We start from the raw sequence: 21,778 nt of genomic DNA, 5'->3' as shown, positions 1-21,778 counted from the left end.
GGAGCCTTCCATGCCCCATACAAGGCAGTCTCGAGAAGGCTTCAGAAAACAACACATATATGAGCTAGTATGCATCCATTTGAGGTCCCGACTGTTCCAGGCTCCTGCTAGGACTCTGCTACGAAGCTGCTATGCCTGACGACAACTCCGAGGCCTTCTGATCTCGATCGACAGACCAACATCGACACATGAACAAGCTACTTCATTTTCTAAGTGTCGGTAATATTTTTTGTACTTAAATTCTGCAAATGGGAAGTGCAGTCTGTTGCACTTCTCTGATCTTCTTTGTACTCGATTATCTCTTCCGGAGGTACCGAAAGAGGTTTTTAGTGGATTACCTATCGATAGGTCCGCGAGATCTGTGTCTTGGAGTAGGAGTCGCCGAAGGCTCCGAACCAAGTAAACCCACCTATGTTTTTTTGTGTTTTTTTTTAAATTTCCGTTGCGTATACTTTGATTTCAAAAATAAGAAAATGAGTTTTCAAAAACCACGTGACTCACCCCCCTCTCATGTGCGTATTGATCTAACAAGTGGTATGAGAACAGGGTTTGCTCTGAATTGGTGCAACCACTAATCATGCCAGGGGGATTTGCTTTCTCCTCGAATTTCAATTTTTCATATTCAATTTGAATTGGTAAAACTTTACCTAATCAAATAATATTTTCTCGTTTGGTTTTAACTCGAAGGTGGTGCAACACCACTCGAGCTCTTCGATATTTTATTCTCAAACTCTGCTAATCCAAGACCAAGTCTTGGTACCCTCTTTAATCTTATCTTTTCAATACTCAAATGTCCTAACTTGAAGGATACAACACCGCTCGTCCTCCCCTGTTCAAAGGAGACAACTTCCCCTACTAGAAGAGGTGAATGGAGGTGTATCTAAAGACTGACTTCGACCAATGGTTCAACGTCATCAAAGGATGAAAGGTGCCTGTCGACAACTCCGGAATTCCAATAGACCCAGAAAATTAGAATTCGGAAATGAATAAGAAGGCCCAGATCAACTTCAAGACCCTCAACACAATCTAGTGCAGGCTAATGAAGGAGGAGTTGAACCGCGTCACCCCACACGAAAACACAAAGGAACTATGGGGCAATCTCATAAAATTACACGAGGGAACTAACGATACAAAGGTAACGAAGAGGAATTTGTTTTTAAATAAATTATTTAATGTTAAAATACAGGAAGGTGAGTCTGCCAGTTAGCTGCGCGCGAGGATAAAAGATATCCTCAACAGACTTCACACAATCGACCACCAAATGGAGAATCGGGATCTAATAAGGTATGCTCTAAATGCATTTCCTCAAAATGCACTATGGGCATCCATCGTGGATGCCTATAAGATTTCGAGGAATCTATCCAAGTTAAAATTAGACAAACTTTTTTGTTAATTGGAGCTACATGAACAAACTAATGCTAAAACTGAGAAAGGTATTGCTCTTGTTGCAGGAATGTCGAAAGAAAAATCCAGGACTAAGCTGGAACCTGAAGTCGAGTCTAACCCAGACTTAGATGACAAAGAATACCTGGTGAACTTGGTAATAAAAATGTACACCAGGGGTGTAAAATACCGAAAATGGGCGAATAACCATAAGGAAATTTTCTGAAATTTTGTAGAAATTTTTCAGGAATTTTCCGGAGTTCGTATGACTTAGGTTACGAGGATAAAAATGGGGTCCCGGGAAGCCTGTGTAGGCTACCCCATTTTAATGAGGAAATGTTTATTTTCTTTAAATCCTTTCCTTTTCTTTTTTTTTTTCTTTTATTTCCTCCGTTTCTCCTTTTTTTCCCCGCGTGCCCGAGCCCTTAATCTCCGGCCATTTCTCTTCTCTTCCCCCAACGGACGCACCCGCGCCGACGCCGCCCTCGCGCCCGTTCCTCTTCCCCTCCGATACAAAAGCAGTGGTCGAGGGAAGCTACGAGTCTCTCCTTTCCTCTTCCCCATCTCTGCTTCTCATCCTCTCCACGCGATCTTCCCTGCACCGAGGCTGTGCCCTAGCCTCTCCGCACACCGCCGAGCCCTAGATTTGATTCGCCGGACCTCCCTTCCCTCTGTGCTGCCGCCACCTTCTCCAACCGCAGACTGGTGCCAAGCTTTATGCTTGATTGATTGTATCAAGCCGTGCCCTAGCTGGATCTTGGAGGTGAGCAACGTACCCTGTGGGTTGTTGAGATGTTGTGTGATCAATTTATATTTTTCCCTTGTTCACCAGAGGCGTGGATTGTTGAGGTAATCTGGTGGTGGAGTCTTCTTCCGGCAGCAACCATCTATGGTTGAGGATGAATGGAAAGTGGACTGTTGATTTCCTCTAGACCTTACAGAAGGAAGATTCCAGCAGGGAAGCATGGTTCCAGTGGTGTTTCTTGCCGGCAGCACTCAAACCAGCATCACCAGTGGTTTTGGATCAAGAGAAGAGGCTTGAATTTGAGGTAAGGAGTAGGGAAATTGATCTTAGTTGTAGATCATGGTGTATTTGATTTCTAGATGGTTATGCATGTTGATGAATTAGGTTTATGTATTGAGTTAGGGATAATTGGATAACTAGCTGGTTAATTGAATTTAGAGTAGTACATGTGGTTGATCATGTTTTATATTCATGTGTAATTGGACTTAGGTTTTGGATTTCTAATCTAATAGGTGATTAAGGATTAGGTAACTAACCCTAATTAACTATTAGATTTTAATAGGTAAATTGAGGTTATGTGATTAGGGTTTTACCCTAAATTAGTCTTAGGGATTTTATTTAGCTATTTTTTATGAATTTAGCTAAATTAAATATTTATATGTTGTTTGACGCAGGACTCTGATTCGAGACGATCATCTCAACGTCGGATTTGGACTGGATTGGACCTTTCTATTGGAGGCGGGTACCTTGACCTATCTATTTTGATACGTCTTGTTGATATGTTTAGTAGATTTTAACAAGTAGTAATAATTATGATTATATCTGCATCGGCATGTCACTATTTATTTTTGAGCATGTATTGTTTGTTACCTGTTTATTATTTATGTTATAGAGGTAGTGACATGCCATGCTTTATGATATATTGGACTGGTTAGATACCCTACCTGACATGTGTACCTAGATCATATTATTTGATCAACATATTTTGGTATACATTATATGGAGAGGGATAAGATCAGGATATTTCCCGGCTTAGTGACATGCACCATCTTGCATGATTGCATGCTGAGCGGTTGACAGCTCCATTATTGTTGAGCGCATCGCCAGTTACATGGGTCTGCACACACAACCACTCATGGGTCAGTGGTTTTTATTCAGGCAGGGTGTGTTGCAGCAAGTTGCTTTGTTTGGCTCCGTTGGTCCGCTCATGGGTAGTGTGACGCAACGTGGTAGCCGGCAGGGATCCCTCCCCGTCATCGCGTACCGGGAGATGAGAGTATTGCACTCCCTCACTATGTTTGAGGTAGGAGGATAGGTGTACTCCGACAACATCCCGTCCACTCAGTCACTCATCAGCAACAGTGACGACAGAGTGCACGATTGTCACAGCCCTACCCACTCGGTCTCACCATCGTGTGTGAGATGGCTGACTGGCAGTAGGGGTGACCAGGACATGTTATTAGCATCAAATGCATTATTTTCATTTATTGCTTGTGGTTGTTACACTTTATATGCTGCATATTAGATGGATGCATTGTTTGACATGTGTACATGATTTATGATACTTTGGGTTTGACGTCCTTGATATCCCTATACCCAGGTTTTGGTTAGTACAGTTACTCCTTATCTTACAGTTTTACACTTTCTATATGTTATATCAGGAGACTGTACGCATAGTTATTGCTATTTGTTATAGTTTACTATGTATGTCAACTAGGTATTCACTGAGTGTTGGACTCACACCCCGTTATTACTATTTTTAGGTTGAGGCTGTTCAGGAGGTTCCAGTCGCTAGTCCCCCACCACTGCACGTCGCGATGAGTTCACACAGTTTAGGTTTTACTTATTGTGTTAGACTATGTTTTTCAGACTTATAGCTTGACATTTGGATCTTGTACATTTTGTTATTTGACGATGGGTTTTCATTCGGATGTATACTGGAGATTTGTGTTTTATGGGTGTAGTTGAATAGGATATCGGATTTGTGCTTTATGAGTGTAGTTGAGTAGGATATCGGATTTGTGTTTTATGGGTGTAGTTGAGTAGGATTTTTGCGATGATTTCCTTATCTCTGCTTATGTTTAGTTGTTACTATTAAACTGCGTGGATGTTTGCTATATTTGTACTGTTATATATATTATTGTTTCGGCCATGTTGGCCGAGGTATATGTGGCCCTGAGGGCATTGTAGGAAATTTCATATTGTCACTCGTACAGGGGAGATGCTGTCGAAATTTTCTCTAGAAGGGACTACCTGGGGCGTGATAATATTTTTGGTATCAGAGCCAAGTTTGCGAGTCAAACTGGTATTTTTGGATTTGTATGGATTTTCGTTATGATTATATTTCAGACTTCCATTTTGGATTTGTACGGATTTCCGTCGATTTTCTCATACGGGATTTCGAGGTATGTATGGGGGCTGGACAGCGACGGAACATCTCCTGACGGTAAATAGGTAAAAAGGTAATTTTATGATTTTAATTACTTGTAGTAATATTTGTGTTATAATTGAATAGATATGAGGCGAGGTGCACGTGCTCCCATGCTGAGACGTGGTGCAGGACGACCACGCAAGAGGACGTTGGAGTCCCTGGCAGCAGAGTCGCCCAAGACATCTGCTGGAGTCGAGCCTGTCGGTCAAGGACAGACTCCGTATGGTATTGCGGGCGCGTCAGGCTCTCAAACTCCGATGGTTTCAGAGGTAACTACCCCGACCATACCCGCCGTACCCACTCCTATCATATTTACGGTACCACCAGCGGTACCACTAGCATACCCGACACCACCACCACCAATGCCTACGGCATACCAGGCACCACTGCCACCGGTGCCCACTGCATACGCGACACTCGCACCAGCAGCAGCAGTTGCTCCACCTCCGGTACCACCACCCACCGAACCTCCTACCGCGCCCACCTATGCTGACCCTGTAGTGCCACCAATGGCACCTGCCTCAGTCTATGCAGCAACACCGGGGATGCCTCCCCCGGCCTATGTAGCGGTACCACTTGTTATACCAGCTTCAGTGGTTCCGTCAGTTCCTGCAGCCGTCCCTACTCACCTCACTGATATAGTCGCGGCACAATCCTAGATCCCAGCACTGGCAGAGTTGATGAAGAGTCGATTCACACTCTTCCGAGGAGAGACTGATCTGAGTGTGGCTCAGTCCTGGATAGAGACCATGGAGCAGACCTTTTTCTACATGACTTGCTTCGAGTGAGAGAAAGTAGAGTTGGCTGCTTTCTATTTATGGGATGAGGCAGGCACCTGGTGGGTTACGCAGCGATCCATCATAGGTGAGCAGAACATCACCTGGTCCAAATTCAGAGAGGCTTTTGAGAGCCGCTACTTCTCACGTGCATATCAGATGGCTCGTCCATAGGATTTTCTGAGTCTGCGACAGAACAACCGTTCGGTGACGGAGTACAATGCTGAGTTTAATCAGTTGGCTAGGTTTTGTCCAGAATTAGGTTACTGAGGGCAGTTCCCGTATGCATCAGTTTGTCCAGGGACTAGATGGATATCTACAAGTAAAGCTTGCTGGTTTCGGGAGTTCATCCTATTTAGAGACGTTGGATAGAGCCCTCATGATTGAGTCAGCTTAGCAGAGAGCATTTTCGGACAGGAAGAGGAAGCAGATGTGTCAGACATCAAGACAGATCCAGTAGACTCAGGCTACCAGACAGCAACAGAGTGGTCGTGGTCGGCCAGGTCAGGGTACTTCTGGGGCTTCTGGTCAGCCCCAGAAATCAGGGCGATCTTCATCAGGACGTTCCGATTTTCTCAGCAGAACCGGAAATAGCCTACCAACGACACTCACTGCACCAGATGTGGGTCCAGAGACCACGTCACCACAGCCTGCTCCTTGGGACAGTCGGTTTGCTATTATTGCAAACTGCCCGGGCACCTGAGCCAAGATTGTTCACTGAAGGCTCAGCATATTGCTTCCAGAGTTTCTAGTCAAGGAGTTCAGCTCAGTCAGATAGGGGCTCAGCGAGGAGGGCAAGAGCCCAATCCTCACATCGTCAGTAGAGGACAACTCCCCCTGCAGCAGCTGCATTTGACATGCTCGGACAGGAGTACCCCAGTGCTCTCATTGTACCATAAAGTTTTGTTCCGGGACCACAGTATCTGACTCAGGGGCAGTATCAGTTGCAGCCACAACCACTGGTCCAGTACCAGTCATAGCCCCAGCCGTCGGTCCAGTATCAGTCACAGCCTACCTATCCGTCTTTGGCTCAGTACCCGGCACCGTCACAGTGGCAGGCTCAGACTCAGGCGCCGCAGCCTTTGGCAGCACTACCACCTCCACCATCGCCAGAGACTGGACATATTCATGCGGTTACCAGAGAGGATGCACAGCGAGCCGACGGATCCGTTTTCCACGGTATGATTTTACTTTATGCATTATCCGCTGATATGCTGATAGATACTGGTAGCTCGCATTCTTTTATTTCCCGTGCCTTTATGAAGGACATAGGTAGACTACCTACTCGTAGACCGTAGCGACTGACCGTCTCCTTACCATCCGGTGATACATTGGACGTCACTTAGGAGGTCAGAGGTTGCCCGTTAGATTTTGGCAACATGATACTTATGGTTGATTTATTAGTGTTGGAAATGGTTGAGTTCGACATTATCCTTAGCATGGATTGGCTGTCTGCATATAATGCCACGGTTGATTGCTAGACGAGGGTGGTCACATTCCGACCTCCGAACCAACCCTCGTGGGATTTCACTGGCATCAGGGACGATGGCATATCGATCATTTCAGCGATTCAAGCTCAGAAGCAGATGTCACATGGCTGTCAGGGATTTCTTGTGTCTATGATTAATACTGACGATAGCAGTACTTCCCAGCTCTCAGACGTTCCGGTGGTCCGAGAGTATCCCGATGTATTTCCAGATGAGCTACCAGGCTTGCCTCCCCGAAGGCAAGTGAAGTTTGCTATTGAGCTGATTCCAGGGACAGCGCCAGTATCGAAAGCTCCATATCATATAACACCGAAAGAGTTGGACGAGCTAAAGGTCCAACTCCAGGAGTTATTGGATAGGGTATTCATTTGCCCTATTGTTTCTCCGGTACTATTCGTCAAGAAAAAAGATGGTACTCTGAGGTTGTGCATCGATTACAGACAGCTGAATGCAGTGACCATCAGAAATAAGTACCCCTTACCGTGGATTGAGGATTTGTTTGATCAGTTCAGAGGTACCTCAGTGTATTCTAAGATTGATCTGCAGTCTGGATATCATCAGCTGAGAGTCAAAGAATATGATATTCAGAAGACAACATTCCGTACTAGATACGACCATTATGAGTTTTTGGTAATGTCATTTGGGCTTACCAATGCTCTAGCGGTGTTTATGGATTTGATGAACCGCGTCTTCTTAGAGTATCTAGATCAGTTCGTTGTCATTTTCATCGACGACATTTTGATCTACTCGAGTTCCGAAGAGGAGCATGCACAGCATCTTCACATAGTCTTGGAGACTCTTCGACGACATCGACTATATGCGAAGTTCAGCAAGTGTGCTTTCTGGCTATCCTCAGTCGATTTTCTGGGACACGTGGTCTCGAGCAGAGGTATTTTAGTAGACCCTCAGAAGATCGAGGCTGTCACCAGTTGGGAGCAGCAGAAATTAGTTCAGGAGATCCGTAGTTTTCTGGGACTAGCAGGATATTACAGATGGTTCATTGAGGGTTTCTTCCGGATTGCTATGCCGCTGACACGCCTGACCAGGAAAGGCGTGAAGTTTACTTGGACCGAAGATTGCGAGATCAGCTTCCAGGAACTGAAGCGGAGATTAGTGTCGGCTCTAGTTTTGGTTCTGCCCGCTGGAGAGGACGAATTCATGCTCTACACCGACGTATCTCTATAGGGTTTGAGCGCTGTTATGATGCATCACGACAGGGTAGTCTCCTATGCTTCTCATCAGCTGAAGGAGCATGAGAAGAACTACCCAGTACATGATTTGGAGTTAGCCGCCATCATCTTTGCTCTGAAGATTTGGCGACATCATCTGTATGACATTACATTTGAGATTCTCACTGACCATAAGAGTCTCAAATATATTTTCACTCAGAAGGAACTTAATCTCCGACAAAGGAGATGGATGGAGTTCCTGAAGGATTATGATTGTACTATTAGCTATCACCCGAGGAAAGCTAATGTGGTTGCCGATGCACTCAATAGGAAGTCCAGAGGGACTTTGGCTTGCCACCGAGTTTCAGTCACAGACTTGGTTCAGGGTTTCTCCTAGTTGGGCCTTCAGGAGCAGGGACAGATAGAGCAGGGTATTCTGGTTACCATGGTTGCTCAATCGTCAATTAGGACGAGGATCCGAGAGGCCCAGGCCGGTGATTAGCATTTACAGTTTATTGGCAGCCAAATAGCTTCCGGGTAGCAAACTGAGTTCACATGAGATGAGGAGGGTATTATATACTTTCGAGGCAGATTATGCGTACCTCAGTCTCACCCGGTCTTACAGGAGCTACTTCAAGAGGCTCATCGCTCTCGATTTGCGATCCATCCAGGTGGGACCAACATGTATCGAGATTTGAGGCGTTCCTACTGGTGGAATGGTATGAAGAAAGACATCGCGAAATTTGTAGCTAGATCTCTTGTCTGTCAGCAGGTGAAGGCTGAGCACCAGAGACCTGCCGGATTACTTCAGCGGATTCCTATTCCTGAGTGGAAATGGGAACACATTACCATGGACTTTGTGGTGGGTTTGCTTAGGACACGACAAGGCCATGATACGATTTGGGTAGTCGTTGATCGATTAACCAAATCTGCGCACTTCTTAGCGATCCGGAAGACTGATTCCCTGGATCGATTGGCAGATCTGTATTGCCGGGAGATCATCAGATTACATGGTGTTCCTTTGAGTATTATTTCGGATAGAGACCCCCGGTTCACGTCTCGATTCTGGCAGAGTCTGCAGCAGGCCTTGGGTACTCAGCTCCATTTCAATACAGCTTTCCATCCGCAGACAGATGGACAGTCAGAGCGGACCATTCAGACTCTAGAGGACTTGCTGAGGTTATGTGTATTAGATTTCGGAGGCAGTTGGGAGGACCATTTTCCATTGGTAGAGTTCGCCTACAACAACAGCTTTCATTCGACTATCTAGATGACACCGTTTGAAGCGTTGTATGGTAGACCTTGTCAGACACCCACCCTCTGGGATGAGGTTGGGGAGGCCCAGCTGTTGGGACCTCATAGAGCTCAGCAGGAGGCAGAGTTGGTCCGTACTATCAGATGGAGGATGTCAGAGGCGCAGGACCGCCAGAAGAGTTATGCAGATTGGAGACGGAGACCCCTGGAGTTTTCTACTGGCGACCATGTTTTTCTGTGAGTTTCACCCACGAAAGGGGTGAAGAGATTTAGTCATTTACGTCGATAATTAGGAATGTGTTCTATAGAATATAACTATTGTCTTCAAAAATAGTTTTCAAATGATTTGCAAATTCTAAGGAAAAACCCTTACCTATATTTTTATAATTTTTTTTTTCATTTCCTTAGTTTTTTAAAATAAATTTTAGCCTTAGTCTAGATCAAATTCATAGAAAGCATGTTCCTATAGATTTAGGACTTAAACATTTCATAAACACAATAGGTCTACCTTGATTGTGTAACACCCATAGGGTACTTAGCAAGATTTTAGATATTTTTTTTATCATGAATAAAAATAGGCCTTATGTGTAAATTTTCAAAAAAATAATAAAAATAGAACCAAAAATAGATGACCAAGGTTTGAACCTTGGATCTCTTACTAGATACATGTATGTGTTAACCAATAGACCAAGAGAAGTTATTGTTAGAGAGAGAAGTGACAATATAGTTAAGAGTAAGAAAAGAGTTTCTTTCATGTAGAAGGAGAAGTTAGAGTAGCCTTCTTCCTCTCAAAAGAAAAGATGATTCTTTCTTCCTCTTTTCATTAAAGGAGGAGTAAAAGAAAGGAGAAGGAAAAGTGCATTTTCCCTTCCTCCTCTCATGAAGAATAAAAGGGGAAATTAAAGAAGAGATTTCATTTTCTCCTCTTCCTTCTCCCTCCTTCTCTTCACCGTGACCAAACCTTCTCCCCACCTCCATTGCCGAAACCCAAAAACAAAGGAGGACTCCTCTTTAGGAAGGCTCCACAATCAAGATTACTTCCCTAAGGAAATCAAACACAAGGATGTAAGTATCCCCTCACCTGTGGTACAAGTCGCTTACGAAATTTCCGTGAGGTTAGAATGCCTAAAAATAAAAATAAAAGAAAGAAACCTATGCTCATGGATCTCATTATGTTATGATATGAACTTAGTTAAAGATTTATGTTGGATGTTGTTTAAAGCATGATCTACTTCTTTATATGTTTCGGCCATGAATATTTTTAGGGCTTTAAGAAGCATAAAAAAATCTAATCTAACATGCTTATAGACTCCCTTATGATATGATAAAGAACTTGGCTAGGTATTCATGTCTATATGTTGCTTGAAATTTTATTTTCCTTTATGTAAAGGTTCGGCCATGATGGATCTAGGGTTTCAAGAAGCTCAAAACCTAATCTAACATGCTTATAGATTCCTTTATGATAAGATATGAACTTGACTAAGTATTCATGTTTGTATGTTGCTTGAAATTTTATTTCCTTTATTGTGAAGTTTCGGCCATGATGGATCTAGGGTTTCAAGAAGCTCAAAACCTAATTTAACTTGCTTATAGATTCCTTTATGATAGGATATGAACTTGACTAAGTATTCATGCTTGTATGTTGCTTGGAAATTTTATTTTTCCTTTATGTAAAGGTTCGGCCATGATGGATCTAGGGTTTCAAGAAGCTCAAAACCTAATCTAACATGCTTATAGATTCCTTTATGATAAGATATGAACTTGACTAAGTATTCATGTTTGTATGTTGCTTGGAAGTTTTATTTCTTTTATTGTGAAGTTTCGGCCATGATGGATCTAGGGTTTCAAGAAGCTCAAAACCTAATCTAACATGCTTATAGATTCCTTTATGATAATATATGAACTTGACTAAGTGATCATGTTTGTATGTTGCTTGGAAGTTTTATTTCCTTTCCTTGAAGTTTCGGCCATGATAGGGTATAGGGTTTCAAGAAGCTTAAAACCTAATGTAACATGCTCATAGACTTCTTTATGATATGATATGAACTTGGCTAGGTATTCATGTTTGTATGTTGCTTGGAATTTAATTTCTTTTCCTTGAAGTTTCGGCCATGATAGATTTTAGGGTTCCAAGAAGTTTAAATTTAAAGCCTAGCATGTACATGAATCTTCTCATGATATGATATGAATGCAATTCAATATTCATGCTTGTATGTTGTTAGAGCTTACTTTTCCCTTTCATGAAACTTTCGGCCATGACTATATTCTAGGGTTCAAGGAAGTTTAAATTTAAACTTAGAAAGCTCATGGATCCCCTTATGATATGATATGGAGTTAGCTTGGTATTTTTATGCTTGTATAGAACTTAGTTTCATGTTCTTAAAGGTTCGGCCACAACTAAGTTAAAAGGCCTAGGAAGCTTAGAACCTAAACTTCTTATGCTCATGATATTCTTTATAGTTTATGATATGAAGTTTATCTAAGGTTCACAAGCTTATATGATGTTGTAACCTAGAACCAAGCATGGTGACTTTCGGCCACTATATAGAATTAGGGTTAGAGATCCAATTATGATTTTTGCTAGGTGTCTCACATACTAGGATATGAATTAGGAGATGCTAGTAAATGTTTTCCATGTATGATTATGTTTTCCTATGATGCATTTTATGCTCATTTAAGTATGCTTATGAACTATGCATGATGATGACTCTTATGATGTGTTTTATGCTTAAGTATGCATGCTTTATGATAAGACAAGTAATATGCCCATTTATGTATGCTTATGAACCATGCATGAAATGATTCTTATGATGGCTATGTGCCCAAGTATGTATGATTTCAAATATGTTGCATGCTCATGTATGTAAGCTTATGAACCAGGCATGAAAATGATTTTTATGATGGCTATGTGCCCAAGTATGCATGCCTTATGATATGATAAGAAAATGGCTAAGAGTTGCTTCCCTTAAGTTGGGATTAAGAGCACTCTTCATGTTAAGACAAGAGCATGACATTTATATTGATATGATATGACAGTTATGATGATATGATATGCATGACATGTATTTTACTTTGTATGACTTGTACCAAGGGTAAGCTCCATAAGCGCCCCTAGACCGACGGACTATGAACGGGTCTAGTAAAAAGGGATGGGCTCCTTAGTACGCCCCTAGGCCGACGGACTATGAACGGGTCTAGATCCCTAGTAGGTTCGGGGCTAGCTACCCTGTCCTAGGGATTGCGCGCATTTATGTATGTATGTGGTACAAGCCGGGCCCTCATGATGATGATATTATGTTTAAGTATTAAAAAGATATGTTTAAAGACATCTTGCACTTGACATGACATATGTTTTAAAAAGACATTCCACATGATACACCCATTCATGATATGATATGTTTCGTTTTTATGAATTATATGACATGATGTTATGCCATACTCTTATGACTTATAGGACATGATGTTATGAGATGTTTTGTTTAGGATTCATATGACCTGATGATATGTTATGCTTCTATGATTCACATTACATGATTCCTTTATTTATGACATGTTAGAGTATGATGTTTCTTAATGATATGATATGATAGGAGGCTATGTTCACATGATATAATGTTAGATGATTATGTCTCCATTGATTATATGCTTATATGACTATGCTATGAGATTCAGTTTTTGTGAGTAGGAAAAGGATCTTACTGAGCCTGTGTGCTCATAGCTTACTTTCCTTGTACCACAGATAAAGGCAAGGAATGGATGATCTAAGGGAGTTGCAGGAGAGGCAAGGAGATGTGTGTGGCAGTGGCTCGGCTAAGACAAATAAAGACCTGCTATGTTATTTTTTTTTGTTATGTCTGACATGAACCAAGTGTATTATGTTACATTCTAGTATAACTTCATGACATTTCCGCTGCTTTATGTTACTAGAAAGAAATTTTAAATATGCATGTGTATCCTGGAATAGTTAAGTAAGTAAGTAGCCCCGTCCCTTTTAGTAGCAGGGAGGGCGGGCGTTACAGATTGTGTATTTCCAAACTTAGAACAACGTGAGATGCATAGGCCCTTTGCCTAGACTTAAGATGCTTATATCAGTGCATCAACACAAGTCTGGGCGTAAAATACCAAATAGAATAGTGATCAGGTTAAGTAATCCACTTTTAGTCAAACACTAACTGGATACAATCACTTAACTTGACTAACTAAATGAACATTACTATCCTTTGATAGTTAGTTAGTAACTAACGGTTAGACACTTAAGGACAATTTCTATTTGATCAGATTATTTTTAAATAATATCAGGTTCAGGGGGAGAATATTTAAAAATGACTTTTAAAATATTTTTTAGTGTTTACACATCCTTTGAAAAGATGTTTTTAAAAACTCTATTTCAAAGTGCTTACTTTGAAAATCATTCTTAACACATTTCGAAAAATCACATGTTTTGAAAAATTTTGATACTTATCAAATCATATATTTTGAAAAATTATTTTGAAGATTGTTTCAATTTTTGTAAACTACTTTTAAACCAACTTTAAAAGATGTTTTTGAATAGTTTTTGAAAATGTTTCATTCTTGCAAAACCTAGTCTTTTAAAAGTTTCATTCTTGAAAAACTTTTATCCTTGAAATTTTTTGAAAAGTTTCATTCTTGCAAAACTTATTTTAATTTTTTTTAAAAACTTATTCATATTTTAAAGCATCTTACAAATATTTTCTAAGCTCAAAATTCTTGTCCAAAGTATTTTGAAAAGTTATAGATCTTGAAAATTATTTTGAAAGTTTCTTAACAACTATTTAAACTTTAAAGTTAGCTTTCAAAACCTAGTATAAATCTTCAAAAGCTTTCCTTTAAAAATTTTTTACTATTTTTTTGGTTAAAAAATTACAAGTATTTTGTAAACTTCATTTTTCGATTAGGTTGAACAAGTTTTCTTTAACCTCCCCCAATAATTCTGAAAATTTTCTTGTTGTTGCCAAAATTTCACTACTTTCCCTCATTACTTAGCATTGTTTTACTTATTTACTCATGTTTTTTTGATGAATGCCAAAGGGGTAGGGTTAGGGATTAAGTAAGAAAAAAAATAAAAATAATTGCTGATGAAAATCAGAATAACTTAACCCTGAAAATGATTGTCTCAAATTTTTTATTCTCTTAAAATTATTTTTGTGCTTAATTTGCATATTTTTTCTAACTTAATCTAGGTTGTCATTGCATCAAAAAGGAAAAGGTTATTGGTGTAGTTTGCACTAATGATCTAACTCAAGTTTTGATAAATGACAAATAAGTTAAGTTAGGTATAATTATGATCTAACCACTTTACCAAGTGTGCAGGAGTTAACCAGATAAGTCGATGGGCCGATCAGATATCTAGTGAGAAGTCCAAGTAGGTCGATAGGTTGATCGGATATCTGGTGAGAAGTCCAACTAGGTCAACGGGCCCACCGGATAGCTAGTGCAAAGTCTAGATAGGTCGATGGGCCGACCAGATATCTGGAAGGAAGTCCAATTGGGTATGTGGACCGGACAACTAGCAAACTAGTAAGTAAAGGTAAGTCACTGGAGGAGAATAACTAAGTGAGCACGAGTCCCGGTTGAGGGGATAGTAGGCGTTAGTCTAGTTTAGGTCCATTTTATATTCCTAAACTAAGACATTGACTAGTTCCTAGTCCTGGAAGGACAAGAACAAATTACTACCACTTATTATAATTGTGCTAACTTTGTTTTACATGATAAATATTTTAGTTTTTAGACTAACATATTTTGCAGGGCAAAAAGGAGCAAAAGCCTTTGGATGAACAATATCCGAAGGCGATTTCAAGCAGTAAAGGCGCCTTCATACTGTTCATGGAAGGCGCCTTCCATGGCTATGGAAGATGCCTTCCAAGGGATAAAACTTGACTGCTTCGACAATAAGCTACAGCAAACTTTGGGACAAAGTTTAACCCATCAAAGGCGCCTTCCATGCCTATGGAAGGCACCTTTCATGCCCTATATAAGGCAGTCTCGAGAAGGCTTCAGAAAACAACACATATACTAGCTACTACGCATCCATTTAAGGTTCCGATTGCTCTGGGCTCTTGCTACGACTCTGCTATGAAGCTGCTATGCTTGATGACTACTCCAAGATCTTCTGATCGCTGCCGGTAGACCAACATCGACACCGAACAAGCTACTTCATTCCCTAAGTGTCGGTAATATTTTTTGTACTTGAATTTTGCAAATGGGAAGTGCAGTTTGTTATACTTCTCCAATCTTCTTTGTACTCGATTCTCTCTCTCGAAGGTACCGAAAGAAGTTTTTAGTATATTACCCATCGATAGGTCCACTGGACCTAGATTTTGGAGTAGGAGTCGCTAAAGGCTCCGAACCAAGTAAAACCGCCTGTGTTTTCTTGTGTTATTTTTTAAATTTCCGCTGTATATACTTTGATTTCAAAATGAGAAAATAAGTTTACAAAAACCATGTGATTCACCCCCTCTCACGTGCATATCAATCCAATAGTTGCCATCTCTCCATGGGAGCTTGCGAACAGCCATCCCCAGCTGTCCACTAGGGTATGTACGTTTCCTTTGTACTTACTTCTTTTTATCCGCTCGACCCTTACCATTTTTATGTTGCTATAGTACTGGGTTGAGAACCTTGCCATGTGCCAGAGGCTTGAATTTTTAGAGCACAAAGTCCAGCAGCTGCGCGCTCCGAGCGGCCAGTTAGCGGCTTCTAAGGTGCGCTTGGAGCAATTGACTGCCGAGGCCGCTCAATTAAAGGCCGATCTGTAAAAGAGCGCCAAGCTGCTGGAGGCAGAGAGGGGCAAGAGTAGGGGTGTAATTCGGATGGGTTGGGTGGGTTCGGGTTGGCTTGAAAATCAGTTTTTTTTAAAAAATTACCTAACCCGAACCTGACCCGAACCCGACTCTAACCCGAAACCTATAAACCCGAACCCGAACCCATTCCAACCCGGACAACCCGCCAACCCCATTTTATTTTTAATTATTCTTTTATTTTTTTTATCAGTCTCAAAAACCATTCACAACCTATAATTCATCTGATGGTATCCAGAACCATACTTTATCAGCATGAATCTCATTTGCATAATCAAAACCATCAAAGCCAACTAATTTCCTAAACTTGTACTCTCGAGTCTCGATGCTTTGACTAGGACTCTAGGAGCAAATGGAACACAAAATCACCCATAAGCCATAACAACTCCATTGCATAACCAAAACATTGAACCCATTTTCTAAGCTCGTCCTAAATACCAATGCTCAACTACTTGCAAATGGAAAAGAAACCACCGATTACAACATCATGAATCATAAGGCAAATCTAAATGCCATTGGCTAGGTTTGGAAATACCTCAATGTCTCACAAATTCCAAGGGTCCAGGAGGTCACCATCCTTCAAAACACACTCTTTCAAAAAAGGGCAAAACAAATACAATCTTACCAGGTTAGATGGTATGAAGTGGGAGCAATGCCGACACTTGATTGCCCTTTGGCAGTTATGAAACAAATTTAGTCCACATAAGTTCTTGTTTGAAAGCCTCAACAAGTTACATGTCATTCAAGATGCCAGTTGAGGAAGAAGAAAACCATGAGAGTCTCTCTCTTCATGCAAATAATACATCAACGAACTCATGGATTTGAACCTTCAAGTGAACACACAAATTTCCAACCTTACTAATAGCAAACATGAAACATGTTTATGACCATTACTCCCAGTCATTTGAACTTGTGAGAATAGTGAGCGAGTAAGGATTAATAGATTCACCAGGAATAAAATCAAATTAAATTGAATAACAAGAACACATCCGTAACAGGTAGTCAAGGTTAACAAGAAAGCAAAAGGCAATAATGTAATCTTTAAGAAATCATCCAAAAGATGAAACAAAAACAAAAACTGTCTGTGTGAAATTGAAACTTAAACTCTTTACAGATAAATAACTCACAACTAATCAACTATTACCAATTAATAGTAGAATCTTCCACTAATCCACTTCATCATCCACGGAAAAAAAAAGCAAACATTGCCTCAGAATACATTACAGAATCTCTTCATTAACTTTTAAGGCAATCCAAAAGGATTAAAGGTTAATACAACTATATTGTCTATACAAGTAAAAGATCCTCCAGAGTCTATACAAGAAAATTTATGATATCAATACAAAATAAAAAAGTTTTCAAGCTTCACAAAATAACTTTCAATTTCAAGCTCCACTTCTCCATTGTTTTACTCCTCCTTTGTACCGAGTCAAACCTTGAAACAAGCCAACAAGGTATGAAATAAACAAATTAAAATCTAAAATATTTTTAAAAACCTATACTTAATAAACTTAAATGGTTTAATCAACTTACTTTTCATTAGAATCATCAATCATGTGTTGCAGTAGATTTTGATCCAGTATCCTCATTTGTGAATAAATTCATAATATTTTCAGTCAAATCATTCAACCCCACCTCAGTAGTTTCTACAAAAACAAATATTAGTAAAACAAATAACTTTAAAATGGAAATAAAAAAAAATAAACTACTTACCTTTCCCTCCAGCTAACCAATCTCTACAACAAACTAATGCCTCAACAACATCAGGCTTCATTACACTGCGATATTGGTCAAGTATCCTACCACTGGTACTAAAAGTTGATTCAGAAGCAACTGTAGAAATTGGAACACTCAAGATATCTCTAGCCATTTGTGCAAGGTCAGGATACCTAAATTGGTGAGCTTTCCAAAACCCGAGAACATCCAATTTTGTTATTCTATCAATTGTTGGTTCTTCCAAATATAGCTCTAATTGACTCTTTTGAGCTCTGCCAATGAATTCTAAACTTTGAAAAGTGTCAAATTCCTATATCATAAATGAAATGTATTAGTAACAAGTAGTAAAAAATAGTGAGGAAATGCAAAAAAATTATCAACAGTACCTTCAAAACATCCATGCATCCGCTGCCTAAATTTAGAGCAAGAGAAGCATTATCATCAATGGCACTATGAGAGCTCAAAGATGCACTGCTAGTACTTACCTTGGAAGCAATACTCATATGCATATATTCCTCAAACAAAGAAACCAATTTGGATCTTACAAGACTTAATTCATTACTACCATGTCCATATAACTTGTTGTAACAAAACTCAACAAATTGCATCTTGAACCTCGGATCAACTATCATGGCAATGGCAAACAAAATGTTATAATCTTTCCAGTACTTATCAAATTTATGAAACATCCGATTGGCCATTGATCTCATGAAATCATCAGAGCTTTGCATGGCTTGACTTATTGTCAACTGAACCATAAAGATGCGAGGAAAGTAAAGGTTGGCAGTAGGATATTTCAGTCCAGAAAACAAAGTTGTTGTCTCATAGAAAACCTCAAGGAATTTGTATATTTTTTCAACTTGTCCCCACTCATCAACCGATGGACAATGTGTGAAATTAGTATCATCCAATCTCAAATGATTAAAAGCACGCCGATAATACATGGCACTAGAAAGCATCAAATACGTAGAATTCCATCTAGTAGGAACATCTTGCCTTAGTGATTTCTTAGAATCAAGTGAAGTTTGGGTAACCGATTCTATAAACTTTTGCTTTCTCACTTGACTGCCTTTCACATACTTTACACATAAACGAATCTTATCAACAAAACTATCAATTCTTTTCAAACCTTCTTGCACAATTAAATTGAAAATGTGTGCACAACAACGAACATGCAAAAACTCGCCACCACTCACTAATGAACAATTTAAACCAAGTTGATCCCTTAAAAAGCCAACAAACACATCATTTGCAGCTGCATGGTCTAATGTAATTGTGAAAACCTTTCTCTAAATTCCCCAAACATTGAATAAACTATTAATTTTATCACACAATGCAATACCAGAGTGAGGTGGAGGCATGTAAGAGAAGTTAATTATCCTTTTTTGTAAAACCCAATTAGAATCAATGAAATGTGCTATCAAGCATATATAACCATCAGTGGCAATAGAAGTCCACAAATCAGAAGTGAAACAAATTTTTCCAGGGCATGAATGCATTTCTTGAGCTATTCTATTGCATTCATTTTTATACATCTTGAGAATATCAGTCCTTGCGGTGTTTCTAGTGAAATAATTTACTTGAGATTCCAAATATGTAAAAATAGATCTAATTGCCTCATATTCCACAAACTAAAAAGGTAAATCATGCTTCATAATTGCTAAGATTAGCAACTCTCTAAATCTTTCTTGGTTAAACCGTTGTGACCTAATGGCAAGACTTTTATCACCTTGTTCTAACAAAGCTTGAGCAATATCACTAGTTTTCTGTTTAGGACACTGATTAAGGATATGGCATTGGAGATTACCTATACCCATGCTACTTTCCGCTTTGTATGTAATCCCACAAGCTTTACATTTGCAACGCAAATCTTCTCCCTCTATTTTAGGAAGCATCTCAAAATATTGCCACCACTTTGATTTCAAGACTCTCTTCCATTTGCCACTTCCGGAGGCCTTGCCTTGCGAAGACGTTTCTTCATCTACATTTAAATCCCTCGTAGTCGTAGATACAACTGGTGCACCCTCCGGTTCCTCCTCCTCACTATTCTCCTCTTGATCGAGATCAATAGGTTGAGAATTCATGTTGTTGATGACGATGTTGGAGAAATAGAAGAGAATCGTGAATGGTGAACCCCCTTCCTTCGACAGCCCAACCCCTGTCGATTGTCGCGGACTCGTGGTGTCGCCTGCTTCCTAGCGCCTAAGTCCCGATTCTCCCGAAGGCCGAAGTTACGACATTTTGTGAACGACGAACCGTAGCCCTAATTAAAAGTTTAAAACATTAAATTATTAAATATAAATTTTTTTTTTTGGTCTAGTGGGTTCGGGTTGGTTCGGGTGGGTTTGGGTTTATGGGTGACCTGATTCTTAATTCAGGTCAACCCGGGTTGACTTGAACCCAACCCAACCTGGAAAAAAAAAATTGGGTCAGATTTCAGGTTCAACCCAATCTGACCCTAATCCAAAAACCCCAACCCTAACCCAATATTTTTCATGTCGACTCGGGTCGGGTTATCGGGTCGAGTTCATTTTTGACACCCCTAGGCAAGAGCACCAAGTAGGCTTTACAACTGGCGAGGCTCAATAAATAGGCTAGCTCCTTCGAGGCGAAGATCCTTTCGGCCAATAACAGGAAGCTTCGATCCATTGAGGACCTAGAGATCAAGAACAAAGAGGCTCGGATCCTGGCTCAAAACCTGAAGGAGGTTGTCGCAGCTCTAAATGTCAAGCGGGAGAGTTGATCAGCTGAGTAAGTAGAGATGCAAGGACAACTCGATGCTAAGGATGCTGAGTTGGCTACTTTGAAGGCAGAGCTGGAGGCTTTCTGTGAGATCTTGGAAAATTTAAATAGATAGGGTTATTTCAGAAATAGTCTTACAATATTTTTCCAGAATTTTTAGAAATTTTCTGGGAATTTATCGGAGCTCGTACGACGAGTTTTGAGGGGGTTAATTCCGGGTACAGATAAGGCCTATTTGGGATACCCATTTAAGTGAGGAAATGTTTTAATATATAAATCCATTTCCTTTATTTTCTTTCCCCAACCCCATCGTCGAACCCGAGCCCTCCTTCCCCGATCTCCCCTCTCTTCCCTACTCTCTGCTCTCTCGCGGACAAGCGACGCCGAAGGGAATGAAACTTTGATCTCCGGCGATCTTCCTCTGCCGGCGTCAACACCCTAAGCTCAGATCTGGCCGGTGTTTCTCCTCTCCGGGTCTTCTTCGGCTGAGGAGTTGCTATTCGGTGGATTTTGCACCGATTGTTGACGATCGGTGGCTAGGGCTTGGTGAGGAGCCGGATCTCGTATCGTCTCCGACTGGTAGGCTTACCCTCTCCTCCCCTCGTGTTGCTCACAGAGCAGTCCACACCTCCCTTCTTGCTGGAATTGGGCAACGACGCCATTGGGAGGTGATCCAGAGATTTAGGGCTTCGTCGGATCTGTCCAGTGACGGCGGTGTGGTGAGGTAACACCCTTATCTTCACTGTGTTTGTTCAATCCCCTTCCCTGTTCTTGATCCTCATTTTCTTGGCTACGGATTTAGGTCACGAGATTGAAGGGATTAAGGTAAGATGAATAGATTGTTTTCTTTAATTAGATTGTTGTTGGATTAGGGATCTCCAATCTTGATCTCTGTTCTTGACTTGATCAATAATCTTCCAGATTGATTTCTTCTTGATCCGGAATGTAGAGTGGAATTCAACACATTGCTATTCTGTGGATTTTTTTTTGGTGCGGCAGCAACCCATCCATCAGTGTTCCCTTGATCCAGAATCAAACAGCAGCTGGATTGAGGTATGGTGTAGCGAGGTTGATACATAATTAGTGTTGTGTTGATGAATTAGATATGTATTGAATTCGGAATGGATTGGATTGGTACATGATTAGTTAGGGTAATTGATCTTAGTTGTAGATCATGGTTCGAATTTGGATATTGTTAGATAATCACATGTTAGATGATTAGGTATGATCTGGATACCTATTGATAATTTATTATCA

General features: G+C 40.5%; 2 protein-coding genes and 1 long non-coding RNA gene across 3 annotated transcripts; 2 read left to right on the top strand and 1 right to left on the bottom strand.

Annotated features, from left to right (window-relative positions):
* Positions 1–4,645: 4,645 nt before the first annotated feature.
* Positions 4,646–5,218, top strand: LOC122055042 (leucine-rich repeat extensin-like protein 3). Its single transcript, XM_042616440.1, has one exon. It carries the CDS (start codon positions 4,646–4,648, stop codon positions 5,216–5,218), a length of 573 nt encoding a protein of 190 aa, XP_042472374.1.
* A 12,157-nt stretch (positions 5,219–17,375) lies between these two features.
* Positions 17,376–18,271, bottom strand: LOC121968453 (zinc finger BED domain-containing protein DAYSLEEPER-like). The gene is made up of 4 exons (XM_042518820.1): positions 18,166–18,271; positions 17,777–18,089; positions 17,597–17,709; positions 17,376–17,498 (listed from the first exon to the last, which is right to left on the bottom strand). Exons 1-3 carry the CDS (start codon positions 18,178–18,180, stop codon positions 17,612–17,614), a joined length of 426 nt encoding a protein of 141 aa, XP_042374754.1. The 5' UTR covers positions 18,181–18,271; the 3' UTR covers positions 17,376–17,498; positions 17,597–17,611.
* A 2,888-nt stretch (positions 18,272–21,159) lies between these two features.
* LOC121968452 lies at positions 21,160–21,518 on the top strand. The gene is made up of 3 exons (XR_006108151.1): positions 21,160–21,245; positions 21,324–21,346; positions 21,443–21,518. It is a non-coding gene; the product is annotated as an uncharacterized LOC121968452 (long non-coding RNA).
* Positions 21,519–21,778: the final 260 nt, after the last annotated feature.

The sequence above is a fragment of the Zingiber officinale genome, chromosome 3B (genome assembly GCF_018446385.1).
Source record: "Zingiber officinale cultivar Zhangliang chromosome 3B, Zo_v1.1, whole genome shotgun sequence".
NCBI classification, from domain to species: Eukaryota; Viridiplantae; Streptophyta; class Magnoliopsida; order Zingiberales; family Zingiberaceae; genus Zingiber; species Zingiber officinale.
The sequence above is the reverse complement of the archived record's forward strand: the minus strand, read 5'-3'. Positions and strand labels throughout refer to the sequence as shown.